At 44.4% G+C, this 26,784-nt stretch overlaps 1 protein-coding gene across 3 annotated transcripts; it reads left to right on the top strand.

Annotated features, from left to right (window-relative positions):
- Nucleotides 1-224: 224 nt before the first annotated feature.
- LOC115479269 (2-iminobutanoate/2-iminopropanoate deaminase-like) lies at nucleotides 225-25,398 on the top strand. 3 transcript variants are annotated; one of them, XM_030217125.1, is made up of 7 exons: nucleotides 225-309; nucleotides 417-524; nucleotides 10,193-10,298; nucleotides 11,017-11,071; nucleotides 17,482-17,550; nucleotides 22,489-22,544; nucleotides 24,764-25,398. In XM_030217125.1, exons 2-7 carry the CDS (start codon nucleotides 460-462, stop codon nucleotides 24,830-24,832), a joined length of 420 nt encoding a protein of 139 aa, XP_030072985.1. In that variant the 5' UTR covers nucleotides 225-309; nucleotides 417-459; the 3' UTR covers nucleotides 24,833-25,398. The 3 variants fall into 3 exon arrangements, with proteins under 3 accessions (XP_030072985.1, XP_030072992.1, XP_030072978.1); XM_030217132.1 differs by having other exon boundaries at nucleotides 279-344; XM_030217118.1 differs by lacking the exon at nucleotides 225-309 and having other exon boundaries at nucleotides 351-524.
- Nucleotides 25,399-26,784: the final 1,386 nt, after the last annotated feature.

The following is a 26,784-nucleotide window of genomic DNA, read 5'->3' as shown; positions in this document are numbered from 1 at the left end:
ACTCAGCAAAAACCTGACAGGAACACTGCGCATGCACCACACACCAATACTGTGCTTACAAGCCAATGAAAAGACTTGGGCGCCATTAGCCGAGCCACCAATCACAGAGCTCGTGCTGAAAACCTCCGTGGGCGTATTTTCTTCAACCTCCTTGCTTGATCCTGCCCCTCCCCTCCCCATCCCGATCAAACGCCACGCCTACTAGCTGTAGTATAACGAGTCACCTCACTTGCTGTAAAAAAAAAAATGTAGCGTTCCGAGCCTCATTCCGAATTTCCGAAAGGATCCGCCTTCGCTGTGAAGAGTGAGGTCAGGACTGGACGAGGAGGTTTAATAGACTGGAGGTGGGTGTGGGTTGGAACTGTTATTTCCATTGGCGCGCAGGTATAGTAAGCAGTTTGCACTGTGTGTTGCAGGTGGCTAAACGTGTAGTAAGATCGATTATAGAAGGAAGGAAAAATGGCTTCACTGGTCAGGCGGATCATTACCACTGCTAAAGCCCCGGCGGCCATTGGACCCTACAGGTAATATTAATGAAATGTAAAATGCACCCTTAAGGAAAGCTATCGGTAAAAATATGATCTATGCTATAGTTTGCCCCTGCTTTTTAGTTTACATTGGCAGAAGCAGTCGACTAATAAAAGCTCGATTGAACGAGCACAAATCCTTTTTAACAACTAGGGCATTTCAAGCCCCTTTGCGTTGGTATAACACTGAGTTGAGGTAGGACATGCGGTGGGGGACCCAAGTAGTTGGGTGGTAATATTGCACGCAGGTTATATTTCTTAGAAGATATTTGGATGTTTGATTTAAAAGCTGGGTTTAAATTTGGAAATGCAATGGATGACTTCAATTTAATTTTGTCCAGGGGCTCTAGGATTGGTCCAGTATATCTTCAGTAGTTTATTGGGACTGAGTCACGTGATTAAATTAGTTTAAAAGGAAGCAGTTTGACGGTAACTTTTAGATGTAAAACTCAAAGCATAGGTGCCAGCTCTGTGGGTGAAGTGCATGCTGTATATCTGAATTCGCAAAGTGGATCTTAAGTTGTAAAACTCGAAAAAAAAAAAAACTTTGCTAGATCAACACTCAATTGAAATTCATCATGTTTTCTAGTAGGGACAAACGACGGTCCCTTAGATAATACTGATATTTCATCGGGAGTAAAGGTCATACTTTGATAAATTGTCTCTAGTGGTTGATGGACGAGTATTGTTTGTTCTCTGTTGTTCCTGCTCTCCCAAGTAGTACCTCGGCCTCGCCAGGAGCCGCTGGTGGCTATCGCCCCCCCCCCCCCCCCCCCCCCCCGACTGTTCTCCACTCTCAATCTCACCACGCACTAGAGTAGACGAGTCTGTAGATAATCCAAAGCGTACTTTTTTGGGGTTGTATTTTCATTTTCTGTTATCTGCAACTTTCATCCATTGATATACATATCCTTCACAGTATCTCGTTTGAAATTTCTCGTATTTAGCTGATTTCAGTTCTTTACACTTTTTCATTATACTCACTTAGTGAGCTCTCATAGTCATTCATAGACTGCAATTTACGCTTCTTCTCATCCAATTACTGTTTAATTTCCTCCTATTTTAACCTGTAATGATTGTATCAACAGTAACATAAGGTCTAGAGAACATTGGTTCAACATGCTGTTCCATAATTTTACAAATTCTTCAGGGAATAGTTTAGGACTTCTTTGTATTTTTAAACCTTGTGGAATTATTTATTGATTGCAGTACTCTACAAGAGTAGCACTATGTAACTCCTAGCTGATTACATTTTTAATGTCCTCCAAATATTCCATCCAATTACTATTGTCTGAACTTTCTGGTAAACCCTAGGATAAAGCCAGAACTTTAAGAATGGTAATATAAGTACATAAGTACATAAGTACATAAGTAGTGCCATACTGGGAAAGACCAAAGGTCCATCTAGCCCAGCATCCTGTCACCGACAGTGGCCAATCCAGGTCAAGGGCACCTGGCACGCTCCCCAAACGTAAAAACATTCCAGACAAGTTATACCTAAAAATGAGGAATTTTTCCAGTCCATTTAATAGCGGTCTATGGACTTGTCCTTTAGGAATCTATCTAACCCCTTTTTAAACTCCGTCAAGCTAACCGCCCGTACCACGTTCTCCGGCAATGAATTCCAGAGTCTAATTACACGTTGGGTGAAGAAAAATTTTCTCCGATTCGTTTTAAATTTACCACACTGTAGCTTCAACTCATGCCCTCTAGTCCTAGTATTTTTGGATAGCGTGAACAGTCGCTTCACATCCACCCGATCCATTCCACTCATTATTTTATACACTTCTATCATATCTCCCCTCAGCCGTCTCTTCTCCAAGCTGAAAAGCCCTAGCCTTCTCAGCCTCTCTTCATAGGAAAGTCGTCCCATCCCCACTATCATTTTCGTCGCCCTTCGCTGTACCTTTTCCAATTCTACTATATCTTTTTTGAGATACGGAGACCAGTACTGAACACAATACTCCAGGTGCGGTCGCACCATGGAGCGATACAACGGCATTATAACATCCGCACACCTGGACTCCATACCCTTCTTAATAACACCCAACATTCTATTCGCTTTCCTAGCCGCAGCAGCACACTGAGCAGAAGGTTTCAGCGTATCATCGACGACGACACCCAGATCCCTTTCTTGATCCGTAACTCCTAACGCGGAACCTTGCAAGACGTAGCTATAATTCGGGTTCCTCTTACCCACATGCATCACTTTGCACTTGTCAACATTGAACTTCATCTGCCACTTGCACGCCCATTCTCCCAGTCTCGCAAGGTCCTCCTGTAATCGTTCACATTCCTCCTGCGACTTGACGACCCTGAATAATTTTGTGTCATCGGCGAATTTAATTACCTCACTAGTTATTCCCATCTCTAGGTCATTTATAAATACATTAAAAAGCAACGGACCCAGCACAGACCCCTGCGGGACCCCACTAACTACCCTCCTCCACTGAGAATACTGGCCACGCAATCCTACTCTCTGCTTCCTGTCTTTCAACCAGTTCTTAATCCATAATAATACCCTACCTCCGATTCCATGACTCTGCAATTTCTTCAGGAGTCTTTCGTGCGGCACTTTGTCAAACGCCTTCTGAAAATCCAGATATACAATATCAACCGGCTCCCCATTGTCCACATGTTTGCTTACCCCCTCAAAAAAATGCATTAGATTGGTGAGGCAAGACTTCCCTTCACTAAATCCGTGCTGACTTTGTCTCATCAGTCCATGTTTTTGTATATGCTCTGCAATTTTATTCTTAATAATAGCCTCCACCATCTTGCCCGGCACCGACGTCAGACTCACCGGTCTATAATTTCCCGGATCTCCTCTGGAACCTTTCTTAAAAATCGGAGTAACATTGGCTACCCTCCAGTCTTCCGGTATTACACTCGATTTTAGGGACAGATTGCATATTTCTAACAGTAGCTCCGCAAGTTCATTTTTTAGTTCTATTAATACTCTGGGATGAATACCATCAGGTCCCGGTGATTTACTACTCTTCAGCTTGCTGAACTGACCCATTACATCCTCCAAGGTTACAGAGAATTTGTTTAGTTTCTCCGACTCCCCCGCTTCAAATATTCTTTCCGGCACCGGTGTCCCCCCCAAATCCTCCTCGGTGAAGACCGAAGCAAAGAATTCATTTAATTTCTCCGCTACGGCTTTGTCCTCCTTGATCGCCCCTTTAACACCATTTTCGTCCAGCGGCCCAACCGACTCTTTGGCCGGTTTCCTGCTTTTAATGTATCTAAAAAAGTTTTTACTATGTATTTTTGCTTCCAACGCTAATCTTTGATCTGCCAAAAATCTTAAACCAGTTTACTCCAAAATTTCCTTTAATTATAAGCAGAACTATTTAATTGGAAGGCAAATGCTTAGCTTTACATCGTTAAGTCTGCTTGTAAATGAGCCTTTTTTTAACATCTGGGAACTGTTGTTACAGAAACAAGTTAAAACAGAGGAATCCTGTACAGTATGTATTCTCAAGTATACTGACTTTGTCCCCCAAAGTAGCCAGGATAGTGAAACGATATTGGGGGGTATTGGCAGTTCATGAAGGTTTTAAGGACACCCGTTGTATGGTGTCTTATGCTTGAAATAAAAATTTTGGTAGACATACTTTCTTATTTCGATGTATGGACTATCCCCAACACTCAGCAGACAGGTCATTACAAATGTGGTAAGGGAAGGAGTTTTGGTGGCCTTTGGGCAATAAAAGTATTGAATTGAAACGTACCACCGGTTGCAGTACAAATAGTTATATATGCAATTTTGTTCTTGTAATCTTCTGTTCATTGGTCAAACTAAATGACAAGAACAAGACTTACAGAGCACAAACTGTCTAAAATACAATAAACAGCAAGTGCCTAGGGTACATCATTGTAGCCAGAAGGACCATAAGTTGTTTTTTTTTTTTTTTTGCTTTGTTTTTTGACCCAAGATGTACGGTTTTAGATTTTCTTCTGATTGGCGTCTTAAGCTGTGGTCGCAATTTTGTTTGCAAGTTTATAGAGTTTGTTGGTTCCTCCTCCTGAAGCAGGCTACAAATCAAGGGGGCCCTTGTCAGGGTTAGGATTTTTTCACTGGAGCAGCCCAATTTGATACAAATGGTTAGAAGAAATTTGAGGTACATAAGTATTGCCATACTGGGAAAGACCAAAGGTCCATTGAGCTGTGCATCCTGTTTCCAACAGTGGCCAAGCCAGGTCACAAATACCTGGGAAGATCCCAAAAATGTAGAAAACATTTTTGCTGTAGTTAGGAAGATACCGTCACATAAATTGTTATGAGTGGAGGAGTGGCCTAGTGGTTAGAGCACCGGTCTTGCAATCCAGAGGTGGCCAGTTCAAATCCCGCTGCTGCTCCTTGTGATCTTGGGCAAGTCACTTAACCCTCCATTGCTTCAGGCACAAACTTAGATTTTGAGCCCTCCTGGGACAGAGAAATATCCAGAGTACCTGAGTGTAACTCACCTTGAGCTACTACTGAAAAAGGTGTGAGCAAAATCTAAATAAATAAATATGAGGCTTGCTCATGATATCCTATGGCACTACTAAAATAGACTTTTTCATTATTACATTTTTGTGACATGGTTAAGGGAACAGCACGAAATTTGATTTAACTTATGCATACAACTGGTGTATTTGCTTTTTTTTTGTCAGTGGGGTTTTTTTCTCCCTTTTTTAGGGAGTTTTCCACTGGTGTTTTTGCAGTTCACTGGTTGAAGCCTGTGAGAGAAGCCCAATGTTGAGCTGTATGTGTATGTACAAGTTTTGACTTATCAGCTCTGGGCAATTGAGGCTCATTTGTTTAAAAATTCAAGTAATTTGTGGTGTCTTTCATCCGTTGTACTTTTAGGCAAGTGGTATCTTTTAGATGTAAAGCTAAGCATTTGCCTTCCAATTAAATAGTTTTACCTATTCTTTTGAGGTTATTTGCCCTGTTTTTTGACCTGTCACTGACCATGCTTGTACAGTATATTCAGTTTCACAAACTGCAGCAAATGTTTGGCAAAGTATGTTTAGAAGTTTGGGCCAAACGAACATGCTATTTTTCCTGCTAGTTCAATTTCTCTCCGTTCTCCATGCTATATTACACATTGCTGGCCTCAGTCTCAGCTCTAGTGACATTCTAGTGTCTTCAGTCCACAAGCCAATACACGCACTAACCCCCTGCTTCCCGTCTATCCTGTAGTAGTGCTTAATCACAAAAAAATAACAGTTACAAAGAGGGGGTATGCATGCCCCGTTTCTCTGTTTGTTTTTTTTGTTTGGAATTAATTTCACTCTTTCATTTCCTTTCAATTTCTCCCTCGCCCACCCATTCCCCCCCCCCCCCCCCCCCCCCACACACACACACTGTTCCTTATTTATAAGGGGAATACAGCATGGGTGTTTGTGGGTACAACCCCAGAAATATTTTTGCACATATCGCACCCATTTCCACAGTAGTAGTAGCATGCCTCTCTTTCGGCTCCATTGCTATGTATGTTACCAGAGATGCTACAGAGTCTTCTATATGCTCTAAAATCCCTTTTTACAACTTGCCACATAACAGCACTGACTCCCGGCCTTGCGTTGAAGAACACTGCCCTAGAACATTAGTACACCTCTTATTAGAATCATGATTCCGGAAATCTCCCATGCAGAAACTCTTTGCTAGCTGAAAAAAGCCTCACCTCTGTCATATACACAAAACAGGCAGAGCATAACTAAATAAAGAATAAGTAATTACAAGTCAGAAACAGAAGGATGCAGACAATAATTGAAATAGAAAACCCTGAAATATGAACAGCCCAAGCTTTGACTGTTAGCTTCAGTGAGACAGGCATGGGGAGAGATAATGGTATAGTATTTCTACAGTCCCCTCTCTAAAGTCGACAATATCATTTGCTGGATAGTGTCTTCAAGTCTAGGCTTAAAGCCCACCTCTTTGCTACTGCTTTCGACTCCTAACCATGACTCCCTTACTCAACACCCTCACTTATCACCCCTACCACTGCAATTTCCCCACCCCTAGCTGTCTGTTCGTCTGTCCAATTTAGATTGTAAGCTCTGTTGAGCAGGGACTGTCTTTTCATGTTAATTTGTACAGCGCTGCGTAAGTCTAGTAGCGCTATAGAAATGTTTAATAGCAGTAGTAATAGTGGAGCAGAGTGAACAACCGGAGCAGTGACACCTTGGTATTTGTTCTCTAGTTTCAGTTAGATCCGTAGTGGATTACAGTGAAATATATATTACATAATAAGCAAACAGAATATCATAACATAAAAAGCATACAAACTTAAAACTGATTTGAAAACAGTATAAAAACTAATATTCAAAAAAATTGCTTTAAAAAGTAAGCCTTTAACACTGTTTTACTAAAATTTATAAAATGCACTTTGATCTGATCTCAGAGAGTAGGTTAGAGGAAGAGCAGCAGAAAATGACTACACATGTCTCAGCAAAGTGCTCACTGCAAGAGTAGCTAGTAAATCATTGTCTTGTCAAAATGAGACCTACACACGCATGGAGGGGTATCAGATTTTAAAGGCAGAAAATGGGATGTATTTCCATGCAGTACCTTAATTGGCAAGATCACCAGTTTAGACTTGACTCTCCAAAGGATAGGCAATCTTTTAATTCCATGCACATAAAGTGAAATATGCTCTTGAGGAAAATAAATAGCTACTAATTTAGGAGCTCCATTTTGAGTAGCTTTTGTCATGCTCTAATAGACCCAACAAGAAGACTTACAGACACAAAAATTAATCCTGACAGAAAGGTAAATTGTAAGACAAACCTAAAGTGTTATGACCAACATTACCATTAACTGAATCAGTTTTGTATAACAACATTTATCCAGTGTTCTGGATGTGTGATTTCATTGACAATAGTAGCAAATAGAACATAAGTATTGCCATACTAGGACAGACCAAAGATCCATCAAGCCCAGTATCTTGTTTCACACAGTGGCCAGTCCAGGTCACAAGTACCTGGCAAGATCCCTGTTTAGATGATTGGCTGGTCAAGAGCACATCGTGGGAGGTTTCTCAAGAATCAATGTAGAAAACTATCCGGTCCCACTCCAGCCCATCCAATAATTGGAGAACATAAGAGCCCTGCTAGTCTCAAGTTTGATCTGTCCCTTTCTCCCCCAGGATCAGGCAACAGCACTCATTGCAATTGCAACCAGGTTTGCAGCAGCTAGCAGGTTACAGCTCGGCAGATGTCAAACCACATGGCCTCCACCATACATGTACTCCCATGGCATGTCTGCATTTCAAGAGAGTCCAGTGGGCTCTAGCTTTTCAGTGGTATCGAGCCACAGAGTGCCTAATGGATGTCACCGAGGTTACTCCAGTACTCAAGCAGTCTCTCCATTGGTGGTTAAGTTCAATTTGATTCTTGGTACTCCCATTCCAAATTCCACAGATGCATCTAACCTAGGTTGGCAAGCTCATGTAGATGGACTTCACACTCAGGGGACTTGGTCCTCCCAGGAGGTCACTTTTCATATCAGTCTCTTGGAACTTCGGGTGATTTGGAACGCTCTAAAGGCTTTCAGAGGTCAGCTTGGAAACCAGATCATTTTGATACAAACAGAGGGGTACAGGATCCTACCCCTTGTGTCAAGAAGTAGCCATGATGTGGCAATGGGCTCTCAGCTGCAGGATGATGCTCAGAGCCACATAACTGGTAGGTAAGGAAAACAGTCTGGCGGACAGGTTGAGCAGGGTCATGTAACCGCATGAGTGGTCTCTCTGTATGGGCATAGCCCACAAAATCGTCCGAGCATAGGACCCCCCCCCCCCCTTCAGTGGATGTCTTCGCCACTCACCTCAACAACAAAGTCCTTCAGTACTGCTCAAGACTCAGATCACACAAGACTAGTGTCAGAACTTTCCTCCTGCTTTGGAAGGAGGTTCTCCTATATGCATATCCTCCCATTCCTTTAATAAGGAAGACTTTGAAACTCAAGGAAGACCGGACAACCATGATCTTAATCATGTTCTATTGGGTGAGACAGATATGGTTCCCTCTACTTCTAGAAGTACCCTCTGAACAACCATGAACAACCATGTTTTCGGACCCTTATCATGCAGAATGAGGGGGTCTCTTCTGTATCCCACCATCTAGACCCTAGCCCTCATGGCCTGGATGTTGAAACTGTAGGACATGGCCATGTTTGGGCTTCAACCTGCATCAGAGACAGTAATTTTATCTAAAATACAAATAAAAACAAAAAAATAACTCAATAGGACAAAACAGACATGTATGGGTTACTACAGTGCACAAACATATTTCACTCATATCTTAAAGTGTACTGGTAAATAAAAGTATACATTTAAATCATATAGAGGACAAATTAAGAATAAACAAGCAGACTTCATAACAAATTATTCTTAATTCCAGATACACTGATGCTTTTACATGTTCTTGGTGTCAGAATGGAAGAATTTCAGTTTAAAATAGATATGATGATGAGTCTGAAGTACATGAACAAACATCTGAAGGAGCGAGTTAAATTCATGTTGCCTGGCATACTTTCAGTTTACATGAACTCCATAGACATTAACTAGAAAAGTGATCATTGAAATGCTAACATTTGCATACAGACAAACGCATCTGGGACATCCGTTAATGAATGTGTTCATGAGCTTATGCAGCGTGGAGAATAAGGAGACATAACTCATATTTTTTGTTTGTACCAATCTATCCTGCTTTCATTGCATATCTTCTCAAAACTGATTCTTGCCTGACAATCATGGACTCAGAAATGAAGGATTGAGCTAAAACCCTAAGTCTGAGGGACCTATTTACTAAGGTGCGTTAACATTTTTCACACGCCTACAATTAGCGCACGCACTAACCATGTAGACGCATACACAGTTAACGCGCATTAAAGATTCTAACGCGGCTTAGTAAACAGGGCCCTAAATCTGTAGCGTAATCACGTTTTGAAAGTCTCATTACCCCTTAAAAATAAGTCCTACAGCAAACTATTAAAATGCTACAAATACTCATGTTGGTATAGAATTTATCATGTGAGTAAAACACAGTTTTATCCATGTATAGGTAGTATATTCTCTCAAAAATGTTTTGTGAAGTTATGCAATGAAAGCATGACATGTTGGTACAACCAACAAATATGAATTATGTCTCCTTATTTGGGCTAGAAGGAGACTCATTGCATTGTTATGGTGTGTAGCACTTTATTGTGTATGGAAAATAATCGTGAGTTGCCTTAAACCAGTTTATTCCGTGTAAAAAGTGGGGTATAAATATTAAATTGATTTCACTCAGGAGCACTGTGGGCCTGTTGGGCAGTTTCCTAGGTTATTAGATTTAATTAGAGAGCAATATATTCTTTTGTAGGACCGGTGTTAAATCTAGCTGAGAAGCATCTTCTTAACTTTCACGTATATACAAAGTAATATATATTATGGAAACCGTAATTAGAACATATGTTGCAAATCTTTATCAATTGCTTAAATACTTTTTGTAATGTGTTGCTTTTCAATGAGAATTTAACTTACAAAATGGTCACTTTGAAAACCAAAGCAGCAGAAGAGTTGAAACTGGGAACATCTGCAGGGAAAGTAAGATCTCCTCGGCTGAAACTGAGCCTTGTTTAACATCTGTCGGTGCTTTTCTCTAATGGCTTGATCTCCAACTTTCAGCCAAGCTGTGGTGGTAGAGAAGACCATGTATATTTCTGGACAGTTGGGCATGGACCCCGCATCTGGACAACTTGTAGCTGGTGGTGTGTTAGAGGAAGCTAAACAGGTAAGAAGTTAATTTCTATTGGTAGTTTTTTAAAGATAAGGTATTATGAAGGAGGGGGTGATAAAGAAATTTCCAAATATGCTAAATCCTTTTGTGCAGGATGCATATATATTAGTACTAAGCAGTAGATTTTTCCCAAGAGCCCACCCAGCCTGTCTGATTTTCAGGATACCCCTAATATGTATAAGAAAGATATGCATATACCACTTCTCTCATACATTTTCATTGTGGATATTCCAAAAACCAGACTGGTTAGATGTGGCCCAAAGACTAAACTGAGAACCACTGGGTTTTGCCCGGTCATTTCAGTAGCAATCCTTGACGAGAGGTCACAGAGTAGGAGGTTGATCTCTGAATCTGTACCCTAGACGTCTATGTTAAGTGAGCTGACCTCCCCACAGGTGCTGTGAATGCTGCCATGCACCATCCCAGCCCCAGGAATAGAACGCAAAGTCTTTTGCAGCTAACAGGGTGCATCTTGTGCACTCCTGCTATGTAGGAAAACATTGCAAGCTGATCTTGGGTGTCCTGTGATGGTTTTGTGTTTGCCAGATCAGTTCATAGTACAGCTGCAAATACTAGTGATGGATTCTTCCTCTTCCCCTCTCCCTTTCTGTTAAAATCTTAAAATCAGGCACTCAGCTAAATTGTGAGCTTATAACACATACACTACACCTTTGGGTCCTGCTAACGCCATTTTTTGCTCTTACTCCAACAGGCTCTTGTGAATATGGGAGAAATTCTGAAAGCTGCAGGTTGTAACTACTGCAATGGTGAGGAATGAATTCACTCAGGGGAGCACAAGGCAATCCTCTTACTGAGATTTTAATTGAAATGTTTTTCATCAAAGGATAACACAATTTTAATGTGACTGGAAACAAAAATTAGAATAGCTACTTAGAAAAGTTCAAGGCTGCGTCAACCCTGGCCATGTAGAATTTTGTAAATCAACATTGCTATTTTAAATGTAATGCGTTGTCGCTCTAATGGCAGCCTTCTCTCATCCCCTTCCTTTCTTCTGCTGGAAAATGGCCTCTTAAAAGGTGAAGTGTTTATAAAATGTGTAAGCACAAGAATCCATTGGTCAACCTCAAACAGTTTGTTTGAAAAATGCTTAAGAATCAACTGTGCAAAAACAAAAGAAAACAATTGAAAATTGAAGAAAAGTATGTTGGTCACAGCAACCTTGTTTCTTTGCAGTACATAGTTGTTCAGCCCTGCTGCATTCCCCTATTTTTCCTTAGCACCTGCAGTAGAAACTTGTGGGTTGTGACCATCTACCAGCAGGTGGAGATAGTGCTCTGTCTTACAGGACTGTATGCTCCTTGGTTAGTGTTTCTATTAGTTGGTGTGTTTTTGTCTCCAGCAAGCGGACGGTCTGTGTCAAGCTCTTGGTTTAATCTGTGTTGTGGCTCTTGTTCTGGGTTTCCCAGTTCAGTTGAGCCTGGGGGCGCTTAGGCTAAGCTGTGCCGGCTTTAAGGGGGTACACCTGGTGGGTGCCAGGTCCCCCCCCCCCCCCCCCCCCCCCAAAGACCTATCCAGCCACTTCCTCAGAGTTAAAAAAAAAAAGAGAAAAAGGATTACCTGCTTACCTGGCTATTTAAATGTTGGATGGAGTTGACTCTGCTGCAACCAGTATACTTGGGACCAGAGTGGTTACTCAGAACTTGTTCCTAGAGATTTGAGTGTTTCCTTACATTTTCCTCCTTCAGGCTTACTTGCAATTTTTATTTGCTTTTTCCTTGTGATGGCTGCAGAGCTTCGTCAGTACTGCTCTTGCTATGGAAAGTAGAGAGCAGCATTGGGGAAATGGCAGGATGTTCCGAGGGCATTTCAGCAGAGCAGCCTTTTTTGGCGGGTGAATCTTTGTCTTCCCACGCTGTGAAATCATGGCCCCTCTCTCCTCAGCTGACGTCCCCCCGACACGGTTTTTCAGGTTCCCACGACCATTTGAAATCTGCATGATTTGATTCCCACACCTGTGGGGGATTCATACTGCCTCTTCAAGCTGGGCATATTTCTGGATCTTTTACATATGCTGGTAAGGTTTTTGACTGTATTGTAACTCCTGGGCCTCTGGTGCCTTCTTTCCCAGCTTTTGTTCTTTCAGTGCAAAAAAAAAAAATCAAGCTTATATTCTGCAAAGGTTTCCTCAGCATACACAGTCTTGTGCCTGTCTCTTTCAACGGCAGTTGAAGGTTTCTGGGTCCTTGCAAGCTTCTTAGCCTCTGTAATTTGGATTCTGTGAGTGAAGGGAGACATTTGGAACCTGTCTCTGACAGATTCTTTGGCTTCTTTATCTTCCTCTCAGCCTGAATCGGGTTTGGCAGCAGCTTCCCTGCCTCCTGTTTTTCTGAAGGAGTTGAGGAGGGAGAGATTCTGGTTGATAAGCATGTTCCTACAGCTGTTGAAACTAATTCCTCCTTGGGGGGGGGGGGGGGAATTATGTTCTTTATAGCTAGGGGTGACAAAACCCCTCCGTTTCTACTCCTGGGATGTATAGCACACTGGAAGCTGTTCCCTGTACATGAGGCTATGCATGAGCTCATTTCAGCTCAGTGGGTCACCCCAGCTTCTAGTCTCAGGGTGGCCTGGGCCACGACTCCTTCTTCTGTTGCTCAGGATGAGCTTGGTAGGCTTACATTACCTTGATTCTTTGGCTGCAGGCACAAAAAAGAATCCACCCTGCTGATGGAGGATGGAATGGTCTTAAAGGATGTGCAGGATGGGACATTGGGGTCATCTTGACATACTCCTGTCCCAGCTCCCCTGTCTGCAAAGCATGGTTTAGCCTAACGGCTTCTCCCAGGTCACAGTCTCAGGACCATACTTGTCAGCTCGGAGCTCAGCTCCGCAGCCCCCAGTCGCACTTAGTTTGGCTTTTGCTCGGTCCTGCAGGGCCTTACCTGAGGATTGTGGGTCCCCATCCTCCCAACCCTCTTGCCTGCTCACCCTATTTGGATGTATTTCCCCAGGCTTCCCCTGCAGCTTCCAGGCTTTCCAAAAGTGCTCCCTTTGGCAGTACATATACCAGATAATAATTCAATTGGCCTGGCTAGCTTCGTGCCGTTTTTCAGTGGCTAATGCTGTTGCAAAGTACTAAGTAGGGAATTTCCTTCTAAGTGCACCCAGAGGGCTGGGGACAGCAGAGATGCTGGAGCTCCGGGCCAAGGTAGGCTGGGGCAGTCAGGCAAGGCAGCGAATGTCTGCAGTGGGATAGGGCATGCTGACAGCACATGCTGCATGGCCTTTAGAGCCAGAAACTGAGCAGGGGTACTGGATTATTTTTCTACTGTATAAATGTAGTTAATTCAGTCTGTCAGCCTTTCTTTTGGGGAGCATTTTACAGGTGCTGTTCCTTTCTCCCCTGCAGCACAAAAATGGATACTTTTTCCTGCCAGGACAGACTGGCAATTAGAATCCTCTCTTGTTTTCTCAATTCACTCGGAAAGAAAAAAAAAATTCCCTGATGATAGGAAGGCATAACACCTGGCCCTCACTGGAGTAGGCCCCGACCCCTGGGTACATAGCACATAAGCACCGCCATACTGGGAAAAGACCAAGGGTCCATCAAGCCCAGCATCCTGGAACCAGATCCTCCCCCAGTGGACCAATCCTTGGAGCTGTGTCACTGGGGGTGTATCTGGCGGTTCTGGACCTCTGGCCTGTTCCTTTTTAGTCCTCGCACTGGTGTTTTCTTTGCCTTGGAAGTCTAGGACATCTCTTTCTGTTTTGCGCAGTGCTGTTTAGGTTAGCTACGTTGCCCAGAACCTTTGCCAAGTTATGTTGGTGATGGCTGCCTTCTTGAGAAAAGAAGGAATTGGAGTACATCCCTACTTTGACGACTAGCTGATCAGGGCCTCGTTGGAGCAGACGAGTTGTCAAGTGACTACCTGGGTCATGGCACTTTTGTAGTCTTGAGGCTGGGTTAACAATCTGCACATGTCATCTGGTCCCAGCGCAGACTTTGGAATATCTGGGAATATGATTTGACATGACCCAGGACCAAGTGTCTTTCCCAGAACGGGAAGCGCAATCTTTGAGAACAAATTTCCCCAAGCTTGGGATTATGTTCAGGTTCTGGGCTCTACAGCAGTGCCCTTGGTAGTGATGTCTTATGCCGGAGCTCTTGTGCATCTGCTCCAGAAGTCTTCCTTCATCCAGCTGGTAACTGGTGGTGCACTCCCCTAATAGATCTCATGGTGACACGTTAGAGTTTCCAGGTTCTTCAGCAGGAGATGGGAGGTCGGTTCAGAAGGCATAGATGCTCCTTCAGCCTTGGCTGGAGCCAGCCAAGGCTGATGAAGACTTTGTCCTAAGAGTTCTTCGTCATCGGGGATTGGTGATTTCAGTTTGCTCTGGATTGGCCCAGGAAACCGGGCTGTGTGGGCTTGATTCATTGTCTGATAGGCAAACCGTTCGCCTTCCTCTAAGTCACAGTCTCCCCATCAGGGTCCCATTCAGATGGAGGATCTCTCCCGCTTTGGTCTTAGTCTGGCTCTTGAAAGGCCAAAATGGATAAGGAAAGAATATGCTGGCGATATTGTTGCAACTTTACTTCTGGCAAGAATATGCTCAACTGTAGCTGTGTGTGCTCATGTCTGGCGAGTTTCGAAACAGCTCCTAATGGGCTTGATCTCCATTTCAAGCCTCTTTGCACACATATTAGCCTTCTTGCAGGATGGTCTTAGGTCTCACGTACAGATCTTTAAGGTTTAACTAGCAGCTCTTGCCTGTTAACGGGGTTGAATTCCGGATGGAAGGAATGCCTTGGTGGATTGTGATGGTCACTGATGCGAGTTTCTCGGACTGGAAAGCCCTTTGCCTCCTCCTTCCATCTCCGGGGTGGTGGATGGCACAGCGGACGGTGTAGCCGATCTCCCGCATGGACCTGCTTTTGGTGCTGTTCGTCTTCTAGCACATCAGGACACGTTGCAGGCTAGGCGGTGCTTCTGGTGTCAGAGAAGATGAGGCGATGGCTGCTTCGACAGAGTGGGACTCATCAGACTGTGGTCATCAGGGCATGTCGCCCCTATGGAATGGACAGAGGACCTCGTGTTGCATTTCTATGCGGCCCACTTTGCAGGCTTTTCCTATGGTGAGGTTTTTTTTTGTTTGTTTGTTTTTTTACATTTGTACCCCGCGCTTTCCCACTCATGGCAGGCTCAATGCGGCTTACATGGGGCAATGGAGGGTTAAGTGACTTGCCCAGAGTCACAAGGAGCTGCCTGTGCCTGAAGTGGGAATTGAACTCAGTTCCCCAGGACCAAAGTCCACCACCCTAACCACTAGGCCACTCCTCCACTTTTCCGCCATCTTCTGGTCGCGGCAGAATGGTTATTCCGCACCAGTGCTTCTCCAACATGGCCTCAGGTAGAGAGCTCCTTAGGTAGATCTGATGGCGTCCCAGCTGGACGCCCAGGTGCCTTCTTTCTTCTGTCATCGGAGAGAGGGTGATTCGGCAGGGCTGGTTGTTCTATTGCATCCTTGGCCGGAGGATGTACTGCAATAGTGTTTCCTCCATGGCCTCTCTGCGGCCAAGTTCTTTTCAGATCGCTCTCCACTGGGGTCGAGCCATTCTGGTAGCTCCAGATTAACCACGGCGCCATTGGTATGCGGATATAGTGAGGCTCCTGGTGGTGCCTTCGTTTTGGATCCGCTTGACTCCGGGCTCTTTATTCTGTGTCCGCTCCTGAGTGGATGATCCCTCTCACTTTGGTCTTTCAGCCTGGTGTTTTGAGAGGTCGACTCTGAGGAACAGAGTTCTTTGAACGCTGTGGTTACTGTTCTGTTGTGATCTTGTATGTGGTCCATGGTCTACTGCAACCGCATATTCTCAAGTGTTGAGGATTTTTTGAGGCTGGTTGTGGCCCACGCTTGTTCTTCATTGTGGCCGTTTGTTCCTCAGCGATTGAGTTCTTTCTGCAGGATGGGTTGCAGAATGGCCTAGCCTTGCTCCTCCGCTGCTGCGACCTTCTCCCTGAAACCTCGTTCATATTCTCTGAGTCTGACTTGGGGTTCCTTGTCTACTGAGCATTGCTTCGGACTCCTTTTGTTCCTTTGCAGAATGCTTCGCTTAGCAACTTACAAGCAGTGTTCTTGGTCACCAATTCTTCGGCACGCAGAGTCTGAATTTTTAGTGCAGCCATTCCGCAGCCATTCCGAGCTGTTTTTTCTGCGATTTGCTGAGTCTGGAGTGACCTTGCTTTCAGTTCCTTCTTTCTTTTCCAGCTGTGGTTTGGCTTTTCTTTTTCAGCCTCTTTCTTACCTTCTTTCGGGAAGGGGATTTTCACACGGAGTACACGGTGCTTCGTCTTCTGGATGTTCAGAGGGCTCTCTGGTATTTGCAGATGTTGCATGTTTTTCAGCATTCAGATCTTCTCTTTGTCTTTGACGCTGGTTCTTGCTGTGGGATGGTAGCCTCTGGTCTGATCTGATTTTTTTATTTCTCGTTGGATTGCAGATAATTTGTGGATTTTTTGGAAAGGTTGCATCCCACCGGTGGCATTCCAGGCTCGTTTCATGAGTTTGCTATCTAATTCTTGGGCGGAACGGGTGTGCTTTCACTATTCAGATGCTGCCTTTGCAGCGGCGGTTCTGTCTCGGGGAGCGGCGACTTCCCACCCTACGTGGGGATTGCTTTGGTACATCCCACCAGTTCTTGGATTCATCTGCTGCATATGCTAAGGAAGGTAAAATTATGTCTTACCTGCTGATAATTTTCTTTCCTTTAGTAGCAGCAGATGAATCCAGGATCCTGCCCTTTGTCAGCCGCGCTTGTTTTGCCTATCTGTTCTTGTTCTGGTCTTTGGTTTCCAAAAAAAGGGAAAGAGAACAGAAACCACTGAAGAGGACTCCATCGCAGTCGTGGTTTCTCTTAAGTCAGACTGACAAGTTTCTATTTTGTATGGTTGGTGAGGAAGGCTTCCTGGTTTCTTGTCTGATTCTGCTTGGTGTTGAGGCATGTACTGAGGTGAAGGAGGAGCTGGCCGTCTGGTATCACTGCCTTCAGCTTTGTAATCTCTATCTCCACCTGCTGGTAGATGGACATAACCCACCAGTTCTTGGATTCATCTGCTGCTACTAAAGGAAAGAAAATTATCAGCAGGTAAGGCATAATTTTACCATTTGATAGCGTTTATAGTGTAGACTCTCACAATAATTGCATTGCTTTCTCTTCCAGTTGTGAAAACTACCGTCTTGCTGGCTGACATGAATGATTTCAGTGGTGTTAATGAAGTCTACAAGCAGTGTAAGTGGGTGTGGTAGTTTGTTTTTGCGTGCACCTGATGGCAGATTTTTTACGCACTTTGGATCTTTTTGTATAATTTTGTAGTCCCACACAGTAATAGTATTGCAGGTATTCACAGCAGCCAGTCAGATAAACTCTCCCTCTTCCTCATCGGCTCTCCAAACCAATCCAAATGAGTGGTTCATGCCCTGCTGCCAGCCGATGGAGACTCAGACTACAAAAGCAGTGGTATCACCCTAAAAGGGGTCCTTTGCATCCCTGAACAAGCCAGCATTCTTAGTTTCCAGCAGATGATAGGTAGATCCTGTGCATCCCGGTTCTGGTATGGGGAGACCACTTAAGTATTCCCTCTGGAATGAGCATTTTAATATGGAATGTAGATTAAGACATAAACTCTAATTTTCCCAGTTCCACATGTTCTCTTTTCTTTTTTTTTTTTTTTTTTTTTGTGGGGGGGGGGGGGGGGGGGTCTCTGTGTTCTGTGACCCAGTGTGCTGGGTCCCAGGTTTGGGGGGTACATGCTCCAGGTCCCTCCCCCTTCACAGTCTGGGAGGGGTTCCCTGAGAGCTTCCTGGGTCCAAGCAGACAAAAACAAAATCTAACAGGGTAAATTTTGCGGAGTTGGTGGCTGACCTTTCTGGGTCTTGGACTCCGGGCTGAGGGGTTTCTGTCTCCTGTGCAGTCAAGTTAGTTACTCCTGTGGCCATGGTACATCCTAGTTCATTGAAACTATTACTACTACTACTTGACATTTCTATAGCTTCCTTTGTGTCAGCAGCAGATGAATCCCAGAGGCTTGTGGGTTGTGACTATCTACCAGCAGGTGGAGATATAGAGATCGCTGAAATGAACTGTCTTATAGGATGGAATGCTTCTTTGTCGGTCAGTATTCTCTAGCTCCAGCATGTGGATGGACGGTTTCTCACAAGCTCTTGGTCTCATCTGTTAGCAGCTCCTGTTCTGGGTCTCTCAGCTCAGTAGAGCCATGGGGTGTGCAGCTGAGTGGTGCCACCTTTAGGGGGTACACTTGGTGATATCAGGTCCCGCTCCCACCCTTCTGACTTCTCCTGTCCTTCTCCATTCTCCTTCCTCCGTGTAGTGGAACTTTATAAAAACAATTTTTAAAAAGGCCAAGTATTTGGGCATTGTGTTCTCAGCCCACAATTGAATTCAGGAGAGGCACTGGTGCTCCCAGTATCAGGGCTGTTGGAGAAGAGGGTAGATGTGTGTCTCCGGCAGCAGTAAGACACAGACAGGACTCCTGACGGCGTCCTGGAGTAAATGCTCAGTTTCCTTTCTTTTGCTGTGCAGCTTCCTGCAGTTTTGCTTTCGTTTTCGCTTGGATGGCTGCAGATATGATTACACTTCTCCCGCAGAGGGGCGCAGTAAGCGGTGCCGGCTCTTTGTCCAGCCAGCAGTGCAGGCTGTCATCGGCGTCACAAGACTGTGCTGGTAGAGACCTTGCTTGTTTCCCTGCAAGGGAAGTGCAAGGTTGTTTTCCCTCATTGTGCTGGCACCGCTTCGGTGGCCATCTTGCTAGTACGCGAGTCAGGGCTGGCAAAACAAACTTTCTCACTCGTCTCTGCTTTCAGCATCCCTCTCCTCCGTGTCATCTGATCTGGGGGTTTCCCGGGGAGGGGGGAGGGTCATCTGTTTTCCCTCGTGTTTATTTTGCTCCAGAGCTATGATTCTATTCGGGGGGGGGGGGGGGGGGGGGGGGATGGACAGGGGAACCTGCTCGATTGCTTCTAGCTTCCTGTCTCTTCACTTGGCCCCTGACGCACAGTGAGGACAGGTGCAGTCAGGCTCTGATGTGGGGTCTCTGGCCCCCTTTTGCCACCTCAATCTTATAGGGTCCAGTCTGGGCAGTTTAGTGCCTGCACAGCAGCAGGCGACCTGGGTAACAGGGGAGCCTGGTAACCCCCCCCCCCCCCCCCCCCCCCGACTTCCGGTAATTTCTTCAGGAAAGTTGTCTGGGCTTTTCTGCTGGGCCCTTTTCGGACTTTGTGTTTCTCTCCAGGACGTATTTCTGCTGTCTTGGAGTGTCCTAGGATTGTAAGGAAGAAAATAAAGATGAAACAGTTACCGTTATCGCGGTAAATTCGTGGTAACAGCATCACTCTAAAAAAAAATTACCGCGAATGTGGGAACAAAACTTTTTACCACCCCGCAGGAACGATAAAAAGCCTTGTTCCCACAGTAAAAATAAATAAATAAAAAATAATCTCCTCCACACGGATGTCACTCAGGTATTGGAGTCACTTACACTTTCCTGCAGTCAGCTGGCAGTGTCAGTGATTCACACAGGCCAGCTCCATGGCCTTCCTCCTGTCAAGTCCTGCCCTCTCTACTGCAACTTCCTGCTTAGCGTCAAACAGGAAGTTGCATTAGAGAGGGCGGCACTCGGGAGGAAGGCCACGGAGCCAACCTTGGTGAATTGCTACCGGGTTGCTGCAGGAAAGTGTACATGACACCAGAATATCCTCGAGTGGCACCGGGGGGGGGGGGGGGGGGAATGCGGGAGAAAAGTGCTGGCTGGAGCTGCTGGACCCATGGGGGGAGTGAGGAGAGCTGGAGAGAAAGGAGGTGGGGGGTGGCTGGACCCATGGAACGAGGTGAGGGAGCTGGACTCAGGCTCGCTTTCTCCCTAGGGCATGGTAGAGGCACCAGAGCATTGTACTCGGGCAGGTTAGCAGAGGCCAGAAGACGCACAGGTTCAGCAAGTAGCCGGACATGCTGCTACGCTGCCGTACCCTGGCCAGACCTCCCAGTGGCTGCAACTCGGGACTTGCGCTGATCATTACTTGAGTTTGAAACTTCCTTTTCCAAGCAAGCAAGGGAGGAGAGCAGAGGAAGCTGCGTGACATGGGAAGGGAGGGCTGTGCTTGGTGCAGTCGGACCTCCTCCTGGTTTTTCAGTGTTTGGGGCCAAACCAACTGCCCTTTATTGCATTCAGATGCAAAAACGAATTCTGAGGTCCAGAGAGGATCAAAACTGTGAACATTTTTGGAGCCAGATCTAATGCATCAGTAACATCATTGGCACGTGTTCATGCATTAAGTGCGTCAGTATATACCTATCTTGATGCCACCTGCGGTGCACGGCCCCCTGGGACCAGTCAACATCAAACCCAACACTGAGGATTCGACATCCTCCTCATCTGCACCAAAGGGATGTTGATTCCGGGCATCGAGCAAAACCTAAGAAGCATCGGCATTGATCAATCCTTGACACTAGGTGACGGGAGCACCGGATCACCGAGAGATCTGGTTCCCGAGAAGAGTTGGTGCTGAGAGGGGAACTCTCCCTCCATGCTGCAGGTACCAGCACAGGAATATCTGTGTAGCCAGGATCAATCACGCACATGAACCCCTGACAGTTCAGCGGCTGTCTCTGACCCCAGTGCACCAGCTTTTCCTGACGTCTACCCTTGAGCATCTCCGGGCCCTTTTCCTTGAGCCCCAGGTGAGGTTTCTCCAGCTGAGGGCACTGACATCTAAGGTACTTGTGCCAGCCATGCTTCTTCCTCCTGCCCTGCTGAGCATACAGCCAACCCCCGCCCCACCCCCTCCTCTGATCAAAGCCAGGGACAAACTTGGCTAGCTCCAACAGAGCATAGCCACTGTCCACGTGACCATTCTGGGTGACCTGCCAGTAGGAGGGAAGCTGTTTTTTTTCCAGGAAAAGTGGCCCCTTGTAACCTCTGACTGGTGGTTCTCCAACTAGTCCATCACGGTTGCACCTTGCATTGGTGTCAAAAACCATCAGCTTGTCCTCTGTGCCTTCCTACAACTCTCAGCACAAGCAAGTACTTACAGAGGAACTCTCACCCTTCTAAAGGCCCACGTTCCGAGCACAGCTTGGGAGTTAGGCGGCCGTTCCAAACTGACGACATTTTGCTCCCCTGGATCGCTGTTTTTTGACCTATTTATAAATAACATGGAAAAGAGAACAAGTGAGGGTATTCATATTTGTAGATGACACAAATTTTTATTCAAAGTTTCTAAATCGAATGTGGATTGTGAGAAATTGCAAGAGAACCTTGCAAGACTGGGAAATTGGGCATCCAAATGGCAAATGAAATTCAATATGGATAAGTGCACATGGGGAAGAACAACCCAAACTATAGCTATACAAAGTAAGGTTCTTATTCACTCCCTCCTATTCATCCTCATCCCACTTTACTGATCATAATCTTGCCAGATAGGCTGGTGCTATTTACAAGCCCCTTCTATCTCCCCAATGAGGAAAAGCTAAAGAGGTAAAGAGCTCTTCAGCTGGAGAAGAGGCAGCTGAGGAGAGGAATGATGGAGGTGGAATAGGTAAATGTGAATCAGCTGTTTACTCACCATGTAAAAAGACTATGGGATATGCTTGGAAGATATTAAAAGTTGTATGATTAAAACAGATTGTTTTACTCAACACATAATTAAGCAACTTGCATCCGTTGCCTAGAGCAGTGGATTCTACAAACGTGGTTCTGGAGGCACCCCTGCCAGCCAGGTTTTCAGGATATCCGCAATGAATATTCATGAGAGATTTGCATGCAGTGGAGGCACTGCATGCAAATCTCTCATTAATATTCATTGTGGATATCCTGAAAACCTGACTGGCAGGGGTGCCTCCAGGACCAGGTTTAGGACCACTGGCATAGAGGATTGGGTAAAGCTGTTAATGGAGTTGTTTAAAAAATGGGTTGGTCAAGTTCCTGGAGGTGAAGTCCATAAGCCATTATTAAGGTCAACCTAGGCAAAACCCTTGTTTATCCCTGAGGATAAGTAGTATTGAATCTGTGTACTTTTTTGGGATTGTACCATATCCTTGAGACCTGGATTGGCCATTGTTGGAAATGGATCCTGGGCTTGATGGATCTTTAGTCTGACAACAATATGGCAGATTTTATGTTCTTAATAAGCTATTTTTTTTGTTTCTTTTCAGTTTTCCAGAATAACTTCCCAGCCAGGGCAGCATACCAGGTTGCTGCTTTGCCCAAAGTAAGTAACATCTGTAAAGCAAACACGAATCTGCCTTTTTCTCACTTTGTTGGATTTTATTCTTCACCTCTGCTTTTTGCCCACACATACAGATTTACTGCCTGAAAGGTTTTGTAATACAAGGTTTTTCACCTTCATTTTAAGTAGTTGATTATTAACATTTTGTTAAATGAATTACTAAACACATAACATTGTGCTGCTGTTAACTTCCTGAAATTATTTAGCTATGTTTGTCGACTGTGTAAACTTCAACTCTAAGTGAACAGACCAGATTTACACAATATGTTTTGTGAGACGAAAGACCTCAGATGTCGCATGGAACATCCACCCAAACCCTGAGCAAATCGGGCTGGGGGGGCGGGGTGTTACTCTTTAGTGATGATTGTCACTGGTCAGAAACCTCCTATGTGACCAACTGTGTGTTCATTTTTTTTTTTTTAACTCTATCAGTAATTTTTAACGATATGGATCACAAACTGGAAGTTCATGGTATATGATTCAAACTAATTTAATAGAATCCATATCACAGGAATTGTAAAGGAAATGAAGTGACACTTATTTTAGGCGAAGGATCTTTGCCTAATATAATTATCACTTTGGCTCCTTTATAATTCCTGTGATATGGGTTCTATTGAATGAGTTTGAATCGTATACCGTGAGCTTTCACTGTTCGTGATCCACTTTTTGAAGTTATCATTGATTTACTGATAGAATATGAACACCAGTGATTTAAATTGTCATAAAAGAGAGGAAACCACCCACCCCCACCCGATTTTGCTCAGGGTCTGGGTTGATGTTCCATGCGACATCTGAGCACTTTTCCTTCCAGAGAATATATTGTTGAATCTGGTCTGTCCACTTTTGAAGTTTACGCTTTTTTTTTTTTTTTTTTTTTTTGATGGTTGCAGCCATTTTTTTGCATTAGGTGCAGATAGTGTAGTCACAGCTTAGACTGCTTGATAAGTCATTCCCATGATGGGTTTCAGTGAACCAGCAAACACCCACAAAACATCTGCAGAGCAGGTGCCTATAGACATATGCACCTCTATTAAGTTAAGGCTTTCATAGTTCAGTCTGCCCGTCTGTTTTAGGCTGAATCTGTTCTCAGAGCTGCCTGTTGCTCTGGCCATGCAACCCTGTTCCTGTGCAAAGGCCAAGGCCACCCAGTTTATTCACACCAGTGCAACAAACATGTCTAACCTTTTTATATAAGGTGATAGCTAACAAAATAATAGAACTAGAGGGGATCTATTGTGACTGGGAGAAAAATGGTAAAAGTGGTATGTTAGACCCCAGAGCTATAGACAAGGTTTTTATTTAAATTTCTTAGCATGGCATCCTGAAATGTGTCTCTTCATATGGGGCTTTTCTGCCAGTTGCCACCATTTTAGTGTGTGGTCACAAGGAGTTAGAGCATATGTCCTCAAAATATTCAAGAGAAGGGCCATATAGGGTACTTTATTCACCAGACAGAGGGAATCCTAGAAAAGGGGAGAGGCAGGAGGCAAGGCAAGGTTTCCCAGGGTATGGCAGATTAAAACATTACTACCACTGTATTTTGCAAAAGATGCCAACCTTGTCATGATCCAGGAAGGCTGCTCCCTTACCTTCCTCATCCCCTTATTCTTTCCCTTAGGGAAGTGTTAGGGTTGGGGGGAGCACTTTCCATTCTAGTCTCTACTTTTATTTCCTCTTACCTACCTTTCTCCTTTCCCTCTCATTCACCCTCATCCTCATCCCACATCATTGATAATTTACAAGCTCCTTCTGCCTTCTCTCCATGTGAAAAGAATAAAGCTGCTTCCATGCACTGGATGGAGCCTAAGGAATGATGAGTTAGGCCTGAAAAAATCTCTCTGTAGGCTATAGTATGTAAATCCTGCTGTAGAAGTCTAGACTTCTTTTTGTGAAGAGCTCATATGGGAAAACATGAGCATTGGCAGCCATGTCTATGGTATTCTGCATTCAGTGGGAGATTGTAACAACTAAAATCCGTGCTGGCAAATGTGCCAGTCATTTAAGCTACATGTTATATTGGCCCAAAAGCAAGAAACTATATTACTAGTATTTTTATTGTACCCTCAGCACTGCAGTAGGAGGAGGAGGAGGATTCTTGTTCTCTTATGGTGGCAGTGTTTTTGTTTATAATTAAGTGAAGACTTAGATTGCTGTGGTTTTAATTTTTTTTTTTTTTTGTACTTTTTCTCTTTTTCATCTAGGGAGGGCGTGTTGAAATTGAAGCAGTAGCAGTGTTGGGCCCCATCGTGGATGCAGCAGCAGCACTATAAAAATTTAACTCTAAATCTCTGATTTTGGAATGTTTCTCTTTATGTTCTTTGTGGTCCTAGAAAGATGCCAATGAATTTTTTTGAGCAGTGGGTTGAATTTGGCTCACACTCCCCAAAAAAGGCAAGATCCCTGAAAAACGGCAGGATCATATTTAACTCATCTGTAGAATTTTTTTTTTCTAACGCAACAGAAAATCTAATGTGCCTTTCTGTCCCATTGTTTGAGGGCAGTCTCTGTTCTGATTGCAACAGTGTGAAAGTGCCTCTTAGACATTGGTTCTGGCCTCTGCCCATCACTCAGGCTAAATACCAAGCAAGCATAATATGGAAAATGATGACCTGACATTTTTTGGATCCATTTCTTTCCTATTCTATAAAAATCTATTTTTTTTACAGGGTGAGGTTTCTTCTATCTACTAGTAACATTAATTTGTGCAGAAAGTGACAGTAATCTGCCACTGTAGAGCAATATGCCTATGGAGGGGAGGCGTGGCCTATTGGTTAGAGCACTGATCTTGACATCCTGAGGTACCCAGTTCAAATCCCAGTGCTGCACCTTGTGATCTTGGGCAAGTCACTTAACTCTCCATTGCCTCAGGTACAAAATCAGTTTGTGAGCCCGCCAGGGACAGAGAAATCCAGTGTACTTGAATGTAACCCACCTTGAGCTACTACTAAAAAAGGTGTGAGCAAAATCCAAATAAATAAATGTGTTTCTAGCATTCAAAAAAGACACTGTAAGATTTTATACTTCTACTCTAAAGAGAAAGGTAGCATGTATCTGTTTCAAAAATATAGGTATGACTTAACATGGAATTGGAGTGGCTTTTTTTTTTTAATAGAAAATATGATCTTTGTCATGAAGTTTGGACAATAAAATACAAATCAGTGCAGACCAGCTTTATGAAGGAGCCTACTGTGTACTGGGGGGGCTTGAACGAGAAGCATTAACATGAGCTCCTATACTACTAGGTCCCCCAACTGTGCTACTCCATAAAATCCCACTGCTTAGCCCTACATGGACTTGCTGCAGAAGGCACTACTGACTTAAATCTTGTGCAACTAAAACCATGACATCCACCAACTACACCAGATAATTTGTGGATAGCGTCCACTGAGCCACACTACTGAGAGACAAATTGTGTGTAGTAGGATGGACACTGACAATCTCATTTTGCTAATGTGGAGGGGCATTTTCGATATGTCTTTTTTGAAAATGAAACGTCCAAAAAGAACGATTTTGGACATTTCATTAAAAAAAAAAAAAAAAAAAATTCCCCCCCCCCCCCCCCCCCCCCCCCGTAAATACTGTTCGAACAAGGTGTTGTGCTTTGGACATTTTGTTTGCCAGTCCATTTTTGAAATAAAAAAATGAATGAGATCAAAGCGTAGAGATTCATGCCATTGGGATATAGGAGGAGCCAGCATTTTTAGTAGACTGATCCCCTCAGCCATCCCAGGAGAGCAGTGGGGCACCCTAGCGAGGGCACTTCGATGCAATTCATGAAAATGCTTCCAGGTACACATTTCACCTTTCCTCCCTTATGTTGTCCCCTGAGCCCTCCAAAACCCACTACCTCCCACTGTACACCACTATAATAGCCATTATGGGTAAAAGAGGCACCTATATGTGGGTACAGTAGGGTTTTTGTGACTTTGGGAGGGTTCGTAGCTTCCAGCACAAGTGTGAAAGGTAGAGGGAAATAGGGACTTGAGTCCCCCACTCCATAGTGCACTGTACTGACCACTACACTCCAGTAACGTCCATGTTGCTGTAATAGATCTGACTTTAACCTCTGAGGCTGTCGTAGAGGTTGGTAAGTCATTATTTTAGGGGGTGGGAGGGGATCAGTGACCACTGGGAGCCTATTGGGGGGTCACCCCTGATTCCCTCCGGTGGTCATTTAGAGCACCTTTTTGTGCCTTATTCATGATAAAAACAGGTCTAGCTC

The sequence above is a fragment of the Microcaecilia unicolor genome, chromosome 1, assembly GCF_901765095.1.
Source record: "Microcaecilia unicolor chromosome 1, aMicUni1.1, whole genome shotgun sequence".
Taxonomy (NCBI): domain Eukaryota; kingdom Metazoa; phylum Chordata; class Amphibia; order Gymnophiona; family Siphonopidae; genus Microcaecilia; species Microcaecilia unicolor.
The sequence above is the reverse complement of the archived record's forward strand: the minus strand, read 5'-3'. Positions and strand labels throughout refer to the sequence as shown.